This window comes from Zophobas morio, unplaced genomic scaffold (genome assembly GCF_036711695.1).
Source record: "Zophobas morio isolate AGI-343-1 ecotype UQ-CSIRO unplaced genomic scaffold, CSIRO_AGI_Zmor_V1 ptg000615l, whole genome shotgun sequence".
NCBI lineage: Eukaryota > Metazoa > Arthropoda > Insecta > Coleoptera > Tenebrionidae > Zophobas > Zophobas morio.
The window spans coordinates 14,640-31,364 of record NW_026972718.1 but is presented as its reverse complement, the minus strand read 5'-3'; the positions used below and the strand labels follow the sequence as shown (position 1 = coordinate 31,364).

The 16,725-nt window shown below is 28.6% G+C and overlaps 1 protein-coding gene across 1 annotated transcript; it reads left to right on the top strand.

Annotated features, from left to right (window-relative positions):
• The first annotated feature begins 8,090 nt into the window (after positions 1-8,090).
• LOC135121560 (protein phosphatase 1E-like) lies at positions 8,091-14,466 on the top strand. Its single transcript, XM_064045862.1, has 11 exons — positions 8,091-8,122; positions 8,192-8,275; positions 8,355-8,481; positions 8,612-8,772; positions 9,009-9,111; positions 9,762-9,821; positions 10,602-10,851; positions 12,038-12,184; positions 12,251-12,410; positions 12,721-12,922; positions 14,328-14,466. Exons 2-11 carry the CDS (start codon positions 8,209-8,211, stop codon positions 14,413-14,415), a joined length of 1,365 nt encoding a protein of 454 aa, XP_063901932.1. The 5' UTR covers positions 8,091-8,122; positions 8,192-8,208; the 3' UTR covers positions 14,416-14,466.
• Positions 14,467-16,725: the final 2,259 nt, after the last annotated feature.

The window sequence follows — 16,725 nt, the reverse complement described above, 5'->3', positions numbered from 1 at the left end:
TACTAAAAATCTTTTTTTTTGTTTTTTTTTGAAAGTTATATTTTCAATATAATATTGATAAATAGTACACATGAAAAAAACTAGATTCCCCTGTGTACTTTTTGGTTTGTTATATACAATCTTATTGATTACTGAATTTATAAAATTTTATTAATTAATAAATTATGTTACATAAGAACTAAACTAAATTCATCTCAAATTTATTTCTACTCATTATTTTTACTCATTCTAATTATTTAATATGTAAGTTATTACTATAAAATAATGCTAATTTAATAAATATTTTAATCAATAGTTATTATAACATTAATAAATATTAAGAAAGAAGAATGTTAGACGTAAATTTTCTGTTTCATTTTTAAGCTTAATATACTTGATTAAATTTTTTTACAAAATAATACTAAAAGTTTTTTTATTTAAAACTTTTTATTAATCACTATTAAAAGAGTGTATCATAAAAAAAATGAAAGTTTCGCCAAATTTAATTATTATTATATGCAATTTTCTCCTGAATAATACATATTTCTAATTTTAAAACTTTAATATTAAGAATAAATATTGTTTATAAAAATAATAGTAAAGCATTTGTAATTTTTATTTAGATTTTTGGTGGAATGAAATATTGTTGAATAATTTACAACGATGCTAGTGTGTTGAATATTCTTTTTGTGGTTTGCGAAATTAAGCACCTTTTTACCAATCCATAGCAAATCCTTATAGATATTTCACTGATTATAACGATGCCGTAGCGTAATGTGTTTTATTAAACCCAATGCGTTTCATGTTTACAAATGAGTTTAACAGAAAGAAAGTAACCATAGAATTCAGGTAATAAATAGTCGAAACAAGTTCACAGTTTACCTTTTATAAATTAACTCATTCGCTGTATAATGAAGTTAAAATTTGTTAAATTAGCAGTAATTTAATGTTAGTACTATGTGCCTATAAAAATATTGTTATTCTCCTGAATAGCTAGGCATTCTTTTGTACTGCGTTGTATGGCTTTTATTACGATGAACCCAAACAAATGTTTTTTTTTGGAACAGATACAACGAAAAGGTTGATACTTTTCCCCAAATATAATGCATTGATCCTGGCCAAATTAGTTGTTATTCTGTATAGAATTTAGCTAAGTGACAATTCCCACCTTTGGGGGGCCTTTAAGTTAAAAAGATATTTATATAAATAAAAAACGTACAACAGTAAGCCAAACTTTATTTGTAAAGGTTACTATAAATAATGCTTCCTTACTGAAAGTGAATAGTTATTTATAAAAATTTTATGAATTAGTAGAAGGCTACAATTTTACTATATATCTCTGTTCTATAGCACGAGTGTGTGGTTAAAGCGCCAATGAATTTTTTATAAGATTCAAAATATGAAATTTGAGATGTACTCCCCAAAAATAAAATAGCGCTGTCGAACGTGATAATTATCAGCATTGTTTTTCTATAAAGAAAAAAATTCATCATTACTTAAGCCTTTTTTTCTTTGAGATTATATTTACTAAGAAAATTTTATAAATTTTAAGTATAGAATAAACTTTACTATTTAATTTAATGAAGACTTCTTACCGGTCATATTAAAACGCTTTATTACAAAAAAATATTTCCACTTAAAATAAGGCAGAAAAGGAGCACTATTTCATGACCTATATGAGAGTAACACGAGAGGGACTGCGCTTATTATTTTTGTATTGCAGAAGGAACCAAAAACCTTCCTTTTACCTGTTCTGCTTTTGCTGTACGTTCTGGGAAGGCCCCAAGCTCTCAAAGATTTCTCCCCAAAAGAAAGCACTTAGCAGTTATACCGTATTTGTTAAGGTGTGCCATGCATTAAGTACTGAATTATCTTAAAGAAATAGTTGAGCATAAAGTTAAACTTTTGAAAGTCTTTAGGCGGGCAATTAGTACCATCAAAATTTCAAATGAAGTTACTAGGTAAATATATTTTTTTTTTTTCAAGTTTGCTAACATGCTTAAGAATAATAGTTTTGTATTAGGCCAAAACGTTTTTAAGTAGGGCATATATACATGCTTCTTTACTTAATTATTATTATTAATATAATTTATTAAACATTTATTATACAAGGAATATATCCAATTGCAACCTAAGCTGTGTGACTATGAACATGTAGCAGCCCTATTAATCTAAAAAATTGTAAGAGTTACTCCACTATCATTATGAAATGATGCGTTATTATAAAATAAAACGATCTCTCATTCAACCACTCGGATAGAATTATGCTTTCTACATTGGAGGGGCTTCACTTCTTGACTTTTATATACGTTTATAATAAACATATTGATGGTTTTTAAATATCTACTATGCAAAGTTAGTATGGTAAAACTGTTTTTATGCAATTATTTTAGCTAAATTCAGGTAGATAAAAATTTAAATTATTGAGGTCTATGAACGTTATAACAAATAAGTATGTTTTCTATAACAGTTTACATCGATCTATTCTTTAAGACATAATATCTCATTAACTTTGGTCCCTTCAGTTTTTTTCTTAAACTTGAGACAAATGATACTGAAAATGCGTTCAAGTTATTAAATTATATTTTAAATTAGTAATATACTCTAAATAAGCTTGTAGAGTTTTTGTAAATGCTGAACTATCCTATCTGCTTTAAGGCTTATAATTATTATAACACTACGAAGAGTATAGCGAAACTGGAACTAAAAGTAATAATTGTTATATATTGTTTTACATTCTTACAACAGAAACTAAATAAACTTCGATCAACATTATCTTTTATTAGTGCGAAAATTTAGTATTTTTTTGGATGTAAAAAATCCTTATATATTATATTACCCCGATTTCTTATACTCATGAAAGTAAAGCATGTGCCTTCATGCTTACTATTATAAAATTTTATTTTAAAACCTTTAAATTAGTAATTATATTGACTTTTACAAGAAAATGAGATTAATTATGTTAGCACCCAAACTTTTTCGAGTCTCTCTAGCTTGTTAGCGTTGTAAGTTTTTCTTTTTTACATTAACTGGTTAGTAATTACTTTTAGAAATATTCTTTTTCGTTGTATATATTACTTTTAAAGTTGATATTAGAAAATAAAACTTTGGATTGTAGAAGATTTCTTTATTTTACTTCCTTATATATATGTGAATTTTTTAATATGTGTATTCATTAAATAAAAATAAGCTACTCCAAAATTTATTTTTTGTAGTTAAAATAAAAAATAAAACTTGAAGTCTTTACGGATAAGTGTACTGCTCCAGGGACGCCTAAATTATTAAATTAACAAGAGTTCTGATATTAATAAGCTTCATGAGGCCATTTAGTATATTTTAAAATATTTTTTATAATTTTTCTACATTAAAGTTTGTTATAAATAGAGATGCACACATATAGAGAATCTTTTATATTGAAAATGTTCTGGAATATATTAAGCACATGAGGTGGTTTACAGCATAATTTTTTCAGTTACACTGCTACGAGGATTAAAGTATGCCAATGAAAAAAGTGAGACGTAGTGTTATGTATTTTAATAATTTTTTCATCTTTAACGCGGCACTTCATAATACTGTTTACCGTAATGGTTACTTATTACTTACTCGCTTCATCCTGCACTTTTACTTCGACTTGGCAAATAGGCTTTAAGATTTATATATCAATAAAAAGGGTTGACAAGTGTGTTGAAACAAGCATTTATAGTTTCAGACTGCTCTTCAAACTTATGAAAATTAACTGTCATTTTACACCACAGTTTTAGAATATTGTACTTAAAAGGGGATAGGGCGTTTTGAAAAACATTCGTGTCATGAAAAACAATTTTTATCAAATACAACATTATTTAAACAGTGCTACAGTAGACAAAAGGTTTTGTTAACTTAAACACAATTTTTTTTTTTGGAAACCAACTATATTTCTTTAAGGGATTATTAAAAGAGTAATATTTTCATAATTCACTTTAAACACTTTTATTAGAAAATTGTTCACTAGCCGTGGCCGTTCTGTTAGCTCTCTTTGGGCGTTTCTCTCCATTTTAGTATTATAGTAAAAGTTATTTCTTTATATTTATAAACCTTTGTTTCTTGCTTGTTAACATATAAGTAAAAAAAGCACATAATTTTGCGAAGATCAAGTAAAATTATTTATATAAGCTATAGTTAGCGTGGAGCAGCGAGAACTTCTGCTATTCTGAACATGGTGTTATTTCCAGGGTCCGGCGTCTTGCATTTAATAGCGTCGCCAAGCTAGACAAATAATTGAAGACATGTATAGAGCAACTAAGTTCCTAACTGATTAATGATAAAATACACTTTGGTCACGAAATTGGACAGTGGTGCGCTCATTGCTTAACAAGGATTATAATATTAATCGGTAAACAAAGCTCTAAGGTTTTAGCTTAAAGGAGGGATTTGAAATAAGTATCGAGAATTGTAAACCTAGAGGAAACAAATTTTAGTAAATGGGTGTATTAAAAAAAAAATTAAGTTAGGGGAGAGATATATAAACTAAAGTAGTCGTCAGACGAGGAAAGTTTGGAGATTGGAAACTCTGCAGGTACAAGCTGCCTATAGAAAATGAGTTTAAAGTGGATATCCGAGCGATTTTCGCAGAAATGGATACAGAAACTGTAAAGGCGGTTCTTATGTTTTAACGGTTCGACCCGTCTGAAGTAATTAAATGCGCTCCTTGAAATGGAAAGACAACCCCTACCTCTACTCGTCAAGGCGTATTAAATGCGAAGCAAGAGCTAAAATTTGAAAAGTATTGAGTATATTGCCGTGTCGGTTGAACCCCTAAAAAGAAGCGGGAGGACTGGCCAGTGCTATAGATGCCAACTATTTGGACATACAGAATCATACTGTAAGTCAAGCTACAAATGCGTTAAATGCAATGACCCTCAAGGGTTGGCGTCCTGCACTAAAAGCGAAAATTAAAAGCCTACCTGCCCTAATTGCCCAGAAAAGCATGTTTCAAATTGTAGAAGATGCAGAACTACCAGAAATATGCACTTTTGAGAAAAATTCATAACAATTTTTCAACTAAAGCTTCCAAAACCCTTAAAGTTTTTCATCAAAGAAAATATAAGCTATGCACAGCGTACTAAACAGAACTATAACCTGAATCAACTAATGCAGTCCCTTAAACGACCTAAGGAATAAGTTTTTAGCAACACTTAACCAATGCGATCAGCTATCACTAGCAAAGGTCATTAAGGAGTTAATTTAGAAATGAAATAATTTTTAGATTATCTAAATGGAGTCACTTCAGAAACTTATTGCCAGAATGAACCTGGACAAAATTTTACATCTGGTACACATCGGAAGGAAGGTAACTGATTTAAGGTACCTAACTATTCTGTTCACAAATGCGACTGGAAAGATGCTGGAGGATCAGACCTGACTATCTTTACTGGAAGAAACATTACCCACCCAGCCCTCTATTGTATAGAGGTAACTTTAGATGTGTCTGCGTAAATATAGAGCTCTGTTACATTGGAATAGTCAGTATGACTGCTACTTACAAATCTTTCGACAAGGTTATGCCTAAAATTGAGGGGGTTTTAATATCCGGAGAGTTAAAATTTAAAAACCCTTTGTGGAAAAGAAGGCGGAGGAGTGACAATGAAATAAGGTTTTCCGAAATAGCCGGCAAAAAAATTTAATAGTTATTGGTCCAAAATCGCCACAGTAACACTAATTATTTAAGTACCTGTCCTCGTCAATATGCTAGTTGTACTCTCTCCTGATCCTAATCCCATCCTCATAGAGATGGGAGATTAGTCGGTCTCGGCAACTTGGGTTAAAAAGGTAACCAGTTATACCCACAGTTCTGGAATATTTAGACAAAAGCATAGTCATCATGCAGCACTTCATTGGCAAAGAACTTGATTTAGACACAGCTGTTGTGCCAATGGAAGGAGCTATAAAGGTAAACTATAGTAGGCCCACAAAAAACCATCAATATAACCTACTAGGCCATATTAGATCTCAAATTAAAAGAAGGCAAAAACAAGAGGTCTGAACTCTTGTTTCTAAGCGACAGAAAGCTTTACAAAAAGATCAGTTTTTGAGGTTAAGGAGAAATTAAAAGCTTGTTTTCTTAAAAGCTAGCAAAAAATATAGTCTTTTGGGTCAGATAATAATTCTTTAAGTAAATTAACAAGAATTATCCAATCTACGGAGGCTAGAGGCATAACACCACACATTCATGGTGTGGAAGCCTCAGCTACCACGTCCTCCGAAATAGTAGAGGTATTTGCTGTCGCCCTGGAAGCCCACTCACATATATTAGAATCCGCATAGCTTTAAGCATGTGTCCACCATGTCTACTTCTTACCTTTTAGGACCTAACATATGTAACAAGGTTAAGCTTCCACCAGTGCGGAACTTAAAACTATTATCCAATCCCTTAATATTAGAAAAGCCTCGAATACCAATAATGCTTAAAAACTTAATTCCACGTGCTATCACTATGATTTTAAGATTAATTAATCAAATATTTACCACAGCCTATTTCCCCAAACAGTAAAAACTGGCTTAAGTGCTTTTTATTCCTAAAACTAGTCCCTCTAACTGTTTTATTAAAGACTATCACCTAATAAGCTTGTTTTTTGCCTAGGAAAGGAGGCAGAAGCGGGGTCCTTTGTAAATTATAAGAATTTGGGAATGGTATGTGCGTCCTGCCTAATGTTCACTTTGGTTTGCGAGTTAAGTACCCTACAATTCACTAGATAATTGAGCTTACGAGAGAAGCTACAAAAGCTTTTTGATAAGACAAAGTAACACGTGTGGTCTTTTAGATATTGAGAAGGCTCCTCGGTAAAATAGGGCACGACTATCTAGCTTCCTTTTTACTTTTCTGTGGTGGTACACCTCATACCTAACGAATAGAACCTTTTCCGTTAGAGTAAGTTCGTTGAAGCCCGCTTTTAGTTAATTAAAGGCTGGTGTTTCACAAGGTTTCTTAGTACCCCCTTTACTTTTTTTCGATCTACATGTGCGACATGCCACAATTGTTGAAAATATAGAAACTAGGCTCAATACGTAGACGACACAGCCTTATAATATAGTTCAAAATCCTCCTGTCTGGTGTTTAAAAGCATACGGTTGCCAGTAATTGAGACATGGTGTTCAACGGGGAGGTTAATAATTAACGAGCCGAAAGGTAGCTTTGTAATTATAACAAAAGGAAGGATACTTACCTAGAGCTCTAGTAAACTGTCAAATCCTCGAAGTGAGATGGTTAGATATCTCAAACTTGTGCGTGGACGAACGACTAAGCTGAACTCCACATCTTTCTAAAGTCGTTTTAAAACCAGAAAAGCTATAGCCGTGTTAAATCCCCTACTATGCAGTAAAAGAAAATTGCATTTAAAAAAAGAGTTTCCATAGCTAAACGCCCGCTGGTCTCTAACCCTGCTGCTTGTGCCTATTTTTTAAGCAATCATATTCATAGACTATAAATACTACAAAAATCGCGTTCTAAAATGGTGGTGGACGCCTCCTTAGTTTGTGCATCACAGCTAACTACATAGTGAGTGTAATCTCAAGCTTATTTAAGTTTATCTAATTAGACAGACTCTAAATTAGACACTATTAGGATAGAAAAACAAAAAGTAACCAGGGTGAAGACGAAAAACATGTCCGAAGACTTTACCTCATGAACACAAAGTGTGCGTGCTGGGTTAGCAATAATAGTTAATTGAGGGTTACGACATGATCGTAACAAGATGACTCAGAAAACTCATACTAATACTAAACCAAACTTAAATTAACTTATTGATAGATTAAGGCCTTATATATTAAAAAAAAAAAAACTAGCTTTGTTTAACGTAATAATGAAATAAACAGTTAATATATTTGATAAGGAAGGCCAATGACGTTATTTGGGTGTAGTTTATAATAGCTAGCTGGCTATTTCTACATAAAAATTTCCAAAAATAATTTAGAATTTATAAATTTATTCGAGAAAAAAGAAGTTATTAAAAGTAAATTATTAAGCTAACAAATATCTTAAAAATAAATTTTTTGGCTATCTCGCCAACTTACGTAAATTTAAAATGATGCCAATGCAAGACTGCTACCCTCATTTGCGCTCATGCCAAGATAGAGTACAGTAGTGTACTTACTGTACCTTGCACAGGTAAGAGTGTGAGTAATGTAACTATGCAGTAATTTTAATATCATACATCCCAAAATATTAACTCTATAGAAAGTATTAGTAAATAAATGCTAGCAAGGAAACGCATAAGAGATTTGAGGAAAACTCAAAAAGCACTTCTATCAAGAATTGTAGGTAAGCTTTTAATTAGTTTAAAGGAAAAGACAACCTTCAATTATTTGCTTTAAACTTAGCACATATTTATTTACTTTAGGTAGCATTGATTGTGATAACTGGTTTGATCAGGCTTTATCGTTACCGATAAGACCTCGTTTAGTCTTGAATGAAAACTATATTCTTCCTGAAATAAGCAGACTCACAACGGAATACATTAACAAGAAGTTTGTTATGTGTAACATAAAATAGATAAAAAATAATAATATTCATAGTACTCGTATAAATAATTTTTTAAATTTTATTTAACGTCGGCTTTTCCTTTAGTTAAATATAAATAATTTGTTTAACTTCAAGATACTACAAATATTTTGAAAACAACGAAGAAGATTCTGTTTCTTCCTTAAGAGCTAATTTTTCGGTTGCTCTTCTTTCAGGAAAAATTTATACAACTTTTAAAGAGCTTTTGGGAAATTTTGAAGTTCCTGTTTGTAAGGAAAAAGATCCCGATCTTCGATGTACTTGCTACTTTACACCAATTATGAGTGCAACTGCTAAAAGCCTACTATTTTATTTTTTTAATTTTTAGTAATTGTTATATAGCTTACCCTTATAAAAAAGTCTGGAACTTCATTATTATACTTATACTTAAATAAGCATCTCAATTTTATTATATAGTAACTGAAAAGCTTTAAAACATGTCTTAACTGCTATCGTTCGCTATTGCTTGTATAAATTTGTTTTTTCTTTCCAGATTCTTATGAAAAGCTGTATCACCCCGTAAAAATAGCTTCAGCAATTTTTGAGAAAGTCGATTCTTGCATAGAAGATTACAAAACTTTTACACCGACAAGAGAGTATTGTTTTTATATATGATTTTATCTAATAAAGATTATAAATATCTCTTCTGCTAAGGACTTTGTAAATATATAAATATTAAGTTATTTTAAGAACTTTATAAATAAAATTAAAATTAGTTTTAATAAATTAATATCAGAGTTTATTTATAATAAACCCTCTCATACAAGCGAAACGCCTTAGAGCGATTGTAACTTAAAAGTTAGAAAGATAGTAAAATCTTCTAAACTATAAAGTTCTTTTGTAAAAGTCTTCACATATTATTGTACGTTTTAAAAAGATTATAACCCCAACATTGGAAGCAGTATGAATTTAAAAAAGTCTCCTAGTTTATAGAAAGGATCTTTGCTTAATTAAGTTTTGTTACATTCGGTCACATTTTAGTTAAAGCAACCTCTCTATTAATTTTTAAGTGGCCTTTTACGTTGTGCAAATTGTTGAAATTTTTTTTTATTTGAGCAGTCACCGCAATAATATTACCCTACTATATAGAAATTAAAAGATAAGTAATAATAGCTACAAGTAGTATACTTCGTTAAATTAAAATCAACTAACACAATATTTAGTATATTTAACTGATAACCAATCTTAATAGCTAATTCTATTTTAAATATTTAATTAATTTTTCCCATTTCTATATTTATGAAAGATCTGAAGAGCGGACAACTGAATTTGGTGAAGTACTTTTTGCTTGCGATCAAGGACGAAGGCACAATTTTTATTACTAATTAAAAAATTCTGTACCATATAAATTTAAGTAAAGCATGTACTAAATTATTTTTTACATCAACGGTTTCAAACAATTATGCATTTGAAGAACAAAAATTCCAAACTTAGAGTTGAATAAAAATATTACAAGTGTCCCACATAGACCAATAAACATTCAAAACTTAATAATATGGCTTTTATTAAGAAAAGAAATTTTACTTTATATTTTTTATAATTAAATTTATGGAGCTTTAAATTTTTATATAAATTTAAATTTAAAAAATTTAGCCTAAAAAAAACAATTGGTTGGGGTGGTAAGGCCTACTATAAAGGGTTTTTGAAATTCGCTATAATTCAGTAGAACTAATTTAAAATTAGATCTATTTACACTAATGATAAAAATAAATAATTAATAATAGGAGTAGCAGATTTGTAATAATATTTAAAAAACGATCTCAAAAAAAGTTTTCATATTTATCGAAAGTGAAACCGGCAGTAAACTGCAACGGATCAGAAAATGATAGAGCTGTAGAATATTCATTTATATTCGGAGCTGTTTTTTATATGCACTTAATTCCCGAATAACGGTGGACTTTTTTATTTTATAATTTGTCAATATTTACTTTTATATATATTATATTCTGTTTGATGTATTGAACACAATAACAGTTTTAATATAATTGATAACATCAACGCTATACTACTACATTAGCCTTAAATATCGTTTACCTTACTATTTAAACCTTTTCCTTACTAAACTTTTATATACAATTTTCATTAGAACAACCATGGAGGACAAGCACGTGATTATTCCGCACTTTAATGAGCAATTTGGCCTTGAAAATTACGAAAAACAGTCTTACTTTGCTATCTTTGACGGCCACGCGGGCGTAGAAGCTGCCAATTTTGCGAAAATTCACCTTCATTTTAACTTAATTCATCACAAATTATTTAAAGACGACGTTGCCTCCGCTTTAGTAGAGGCTTTTGCCCAGACAGACAAAATGTTTCTAGAGAACTCCGCTATCGAAGTCAATATGTTATTTTTAATTGTTTTTACATTCAAGTTATTTATTATAATTGTTATTTTAACAAAAATTTATTAGAAATAATAAGAATATACTAAAAAACAATGGTTTACTAGAAGGGCTTTGCTTACTGTGAACAAAAAGAGTATACAAAGTATTTCCACATTCAAACTTTTAAAAAAAAGGGATTTGTAATAAATTTTATTAAAATTTTTGTCTTCAGGAGACGTTTGTATAAAACATAAAAAAAGATTTAAAATTAATTCTCAATTTTTACCTTAAGCGCTTTAAAATAGATAAGTAACATAAAAAATTTTATTAATAAATTTCAATAATTAAATAAAGAAGCATACTATAAAATTTGTTACTACTAAAATTCATAAATTAAAAGAAAAAGAGGACTGTTTCTATCTTAACTTTAATAATATTAATTTTTAAACTAAAAACTATTTTTACAATTACCCTTATCAAATTTATAAAAACAATAAAAACTTTTTATATAAGAAAAAATGTAAACGTACATAGAAAAATAAAACAAGTATATTAGTAAACTTAATATAAGTTTTAGTACTTTTTACGATGTATCACTATTATAAGGTTGAGTAATAAAAACTTTTAATAACAGAATCCATTTATAAAATTTTATAAGGATGCCAAGAAGCCCTTAATTAATTTAATGTTTAATTTTTCTATAGATATTTGTAGTAAGAAGTGACTATGAATAGCTATTAATTATTTTACTAAAAAAGTATGCAAAACTGAATAACATAAATAACTTTTATAAGTAAATTTTCAGTTTTTAAACTTTTTAAAAACATTAATTATTAAATCATAAATATAAAATATAGTATATTTACACGTCAAATTTATAATAGTATTAACCATTATATATTCTCGGGAATATAAATTCTATTTGAAAATACTTTTCATATATGCCAATTACATATAATATATATTCTGCATCTTTATATAAAGCAAAATTACTATTAATAGTAGTAATAAAAGTAGCTAGCAAATATTTAAATAAAATTTTTGAAAAATACAACTGCTCTGCAGTAGCCGAACCACCGCCTATGAGCTAACTTGCTTTTTTAGATGTGGCGTACCTTCCTTTACTTTGTTATTATTATTGTTGTGGTTATTGTAATTATTATTATTACTATTACTATTACTATTACTATTGTAAAAGAACACTACAAGCGGTTGCACGGGAATTGTAATGTTTTTGAGAGGAAGAAAAGTCTATGTCGCATGGCTTGGTGATTCTCAGGCTCTTATTTGTCGAGATGGCTATCCTCTAGAAGATATCTGCAGTCCTCACCGACCAGAGAGAGAGGCACATAATATTATCTTTCTTAAAATATAAAGGATATGATGATTGTAATAATTCTAATGACTTAAGGACGAGAAAAAGCGGATAGAAAAGGAAGGAGGGATTGTCGTGCATTTTGGAGCTTGGCGAGTTAACGGAGTTCTTTCTGTTTCTCGCGCTATAGGCGACTCCCAGTTAAAAAAGTTTATTATAAGTAAAGCAGACGTGTCAAGCATAACACTAGAAGGAAGTATAATCTAACATATTATTCCTATTATTACATAGTAAAACAGCATTACTTAAATGTAGCCTAATCCTTGTTTTTAAAGTTGTTCTTTAGTTTGTAATAACATTTCTTTTGTAAACTAATTATTAGACATAATGCTTTTATTATTTATTGCTTCATACCCCATGAATCTCCTACTAAAATAGTTTGCACTTAACTCAAGATAATACATATATACCCAAAAAGATATATGTATTTATTCCTATAAATTAAAAATACCTTATTTACATTCTCTTGTGCTAAAAGTAAAAATAAAATTTTATAAATTTTATAGATGAGGATTTTGCTGTTCTTGCTTGTGACGGGCTTTGGGATGTAATAAACTCCAACGAAATAATCTCTTTTATTCGGGAATATTTATCGCATCCATCCAACCAATACGTCAATTTGGCGCAAACTCTAGTTGATTATTCCATTAAATTGGGATCGACCGACAACGTGACCCTTATCATTGTTTTTTTTGACAAAGATCCAAGGTAAACTTTTTTATGGTATTATATTATTTTATATTAAATGTAAGTTACTGTAGGCATCGCCATAGAAACCTTTAATATAAATATTATTGTTATAACATTCACATAAAATTTTATTTAAGTAAAAATTTTTTTTATAAAAAATAAAACTTGGTTATATTTAAATTTGTTTTTAACATTTTAACTTTTAAAAAAAGATTATCATTACTAAATTTCATTATACTAATAAATTTTAAATTTAAATTTTTTTGATAAATATACAAAACTTTGTGGGAAAAGAATGCTTTACGAAATTTTTAACTATAAGATATTATCTCTATGTAATTTTATTGTACTAGTAACTCTCAAAGTGAACAACTAAATTTTTATTATTAGTTCAGGACGTTTAAAATCTAAAAAACAATTATATAATACTAATAAATCTTAAAGTGAAATACTAAATTTTTGTAAATTATGAAACTAATTTTGTTGAACAAAAGATAAATCCGTTTGATATAAATTTTTGGAAATATATAATTGGTCACTAACTCCTTATTTGCTCATCGAGAAAACTAAAAAGTGAAGTTTTAAGCTATTTTTCTTTGCTAAGAGTATTCGTTTGTTGCACTCAAGAAATTTTTTTTAATTATTTATACAGTACTACACTTAATCTACATATAAAATGCAGATACAAATAAACAGCTTTATTTGCAATAACTACAGTACACAATAACTAGGGCATATAAAGTAGACAAAAAGGATGTATTTCTTAATCTTATAGTTAAATTTATATTGTTACTTCAGATTTTTAACAAATTTGTATACTACTGAAGCTTGGCAAGAGTCGAGGAGCTTCTGTACTAAGGATCTAACTAAATTATATTTAGTTATACAGCTTACAAAGTATAAAACTAATTCTGTTTGTCTTTTGATTATAAATAGACTTACAAAGATTTAATTGGAATGCAAAGTAAAGTTTTCATATATAAATAATTAGAAAGTTAATTAAACTGCATATACTTAAACATATTATAGTTTCTATTATCATATTTAAAAGTGAGTAGTTATAATAATAGCACATAAGCAATTTTATCTATTTTTAGTAACAAACATTTTTTCCAAAGATGAAGAACAACTATATAAAGTTTATTGTCGAAATTAAGCCCTTAGTCAAGTAACGAGTTATTAAAAATAAAAAATCTCAGAAAGTGAATTTTTTTTGGAAGATAATAAAATTTTGCCTTTTTAGCTCTTGCTTGCCATTTAAATTCGCTGCATTTCCTTTAGACCTCTTTAACAACATATATTTGTAAAATTAAAAGATTATTTTTAGTTTTTTTTAGTTGTATGTTTTTACCCAGTCACGTATTTCTATTTAACTAAAAATTAAGTTTAATCCATTTTTTCTTATCGCTGATTAAATATATAGGCAAACCCTTTTTAAAGACTCAAGAGAGCGAGCTGAGACTGGAAGGCATAATATCAATGAATTAGTTACCACCCAGACCTCAAAATAACAATCTAGAGGGCTACGCTACTTATTCATAATGAAATCCTTAGTTATTAAATTACTACTAAAAACGTAATTTTTAATAAATAAAGCTTAAGATGTGAAAGGAATTGACCTTTAAAAATAAAACTTTATTTTAAAGTATTGAAATAAATTCTACTCTTTAAAGTTAAGACTCAAAGATAAGGTTATATTTAAAGTCGCAAAACTGAAAAGCTTAATACTATTAATACTACCATGATAATATGTGCAAAAGAGTAAATAATATAGAGAAATGAAACACCACGAAAATTTTTACTTCCTTTATATTTATAAGGGCTTACGCTCTATGTTAAACATTTAGCTTTTCCCCATTTAACTCGTAAAATCGAATTTGATCCATCTTTGAAATATATATAAGCGCATAGCCGAGACAAAACTTTAAAGCATATGAATGTCACAGCAACAGATTACTAACTACTTTTATATAACATTATTCCTTTTCTCCTCCATATATAGACGACTCGACATCGGCCTATGTTAGTAACATATTTTTATTTTACAATAATACAGCTTATGAAGGTAACAAAATGGTTTTGGTATTAAATAGTAATGATGTCTATTAAAATATATTAGTAATAAGTTTATATTTTATTATTAGTGAATCTTTTAATTATATTTATAAAATCAGTGAAAGTTAACTCACAGTCTTTAATAAAAAGCGTTCTTATAAACAATTAATGTGCGCAGACCCCTCACTTGAAGAAACTGTATACTGATATTTTTACGAACTTTGGGCTTTCGAGAATATAGTTATAAAAATATTATAGAGGGTCATAATGTAGATGATCGAAAAGCTTTAAGAACTTTATTAATTTATGTGATAAGATGGGACTCTTCCTTTAAGCACCCAAAGTAACCTTAGAGAAGAAATCGAAAATATAGAAAACAATGGTAGCAGCTGTGCGTAAGCTTGCATTATCACAGGGCACCTTCAACGTGTTTACTAAAAATACTGTAAATTTTTTCATGAAAATATAAGGAAGTAGTCTTTTTCTATACCTCGATCAGGGTAAACTAACTGTAAAAAGCATATTAAAATCAATGCAGTTTTAATATTAGGATTTCTCAGGTAATTTAAAAAATGTTATTTAAAATATTCTATTTAATAGGTCAACCACCTACTTAGAGGTTTAATATAAAGACATGCAACTCACCGTTAAAATTAATAACCCATTAATAATCTTAAATTAAACGATTTTTCTCAATTTTATCTTAATTGTGAGTATCTATGTAGAACTAAAAAAAGCCCAAATGAATTTTTTTTATCTTATCTTTATATCTCATTGTCTTTTGTCTTGTTATTCTAACCTTCTTTATGTTGAAAGTCTATTTATTTAAATTATTTATTTTTACTTCGTTTTATATTTCGTTTACGTTTATTTACAATAAAAATTAATAAGCTTTTTTTTTTCCTATAATTAGTACACGTTGTGTACTAACTGGGCCTTTTCTGTTAAAAAAAAAAAAAGTAGTAAACCGGAATGTGTTGTCTTAGTGTTTAATAATTTTTATTGTACTTACATCTGTCACTTGCTATCTAATATCACAAAATTAGTATGGTAAAAATTAAAAAGGGTATAATGAGAGGAACAGGAAGTAAATTAATTTATTAAGCTAACTTAGTGTTTCTTTAAAGTACTTTCGAACTCTGGTCCATTCAATTTAGAAGCATTGAAGATATACAAATAATACAAGGATATCAAGTGACGGGCGATATATAGCTAATCGGGTATTGTCAGCATTGAGGTGGTCACTGGTTAACCTTTTTACTATCAACTTAACAAATTGTGTAGTGTAAAACTGACTAACTTCGTGCATTTTACAGGGGTTTCAGACGAACATTGGTTAAGAGTTCTCATAAGCCAAGATTATAACTAACCGATGTAAGCGTAATCAAAAATACAAACTCTGGATTAAAAAAAAAAGATAAGCAAAAAATATTAAAAGACACTTATTGGTAAAACTTAACTCTGAATACAAATACAGAACAATCAAGAGTTGAAACAGATTAATCATGAACTAAAGTAAGGCGGCGCTTTACATAAAGAAAAACTTTTCACCAGGTAAGAGGCTTGCTATAAAATAATTCTAGCGATATAAGTTTTGGTGCCGGCTAACTTAATTTAAAGTACAGATTCTTCTAGGCTATAACAGTAGCTGCTGTTACCTACAAATTCTATTTCAACATAAAAATTTTGAGCAATAATTTTGGGATACCTGCAGTCTCTTTTAAACGGTTCTGTGCTAAGTAAGCTAAAGTTATTACAACCTTAAA

What these genes read in the sequence shown, in the direction of transcription:
- LOC135121560 (XM_064045862.1), top strand. Translation starts at nt 8,209, where the DNA reads ATGCTAGCAAGGAAACGCATAAGAGATTTGAGGAAAACTCAAAAAGCA. An exon ending in ACTTCTATCAAGAATTGTAG is followed by an intron (nt 8,276 to 8,354) that starts GTAAGCTTTTAA and finishes TATTTACTTTAG; the next exon opens with GTAGCATTGATTGTGATAAC. An exon ending in TAGAGAACTCCGCTATCGAA is followed by an intron (nt 10,852 to 12,037) that starts GTCAATATGTTA and finishes CTATTGTAAAAG; the next exon opens with AACACTACAAGCGGTTGCAC.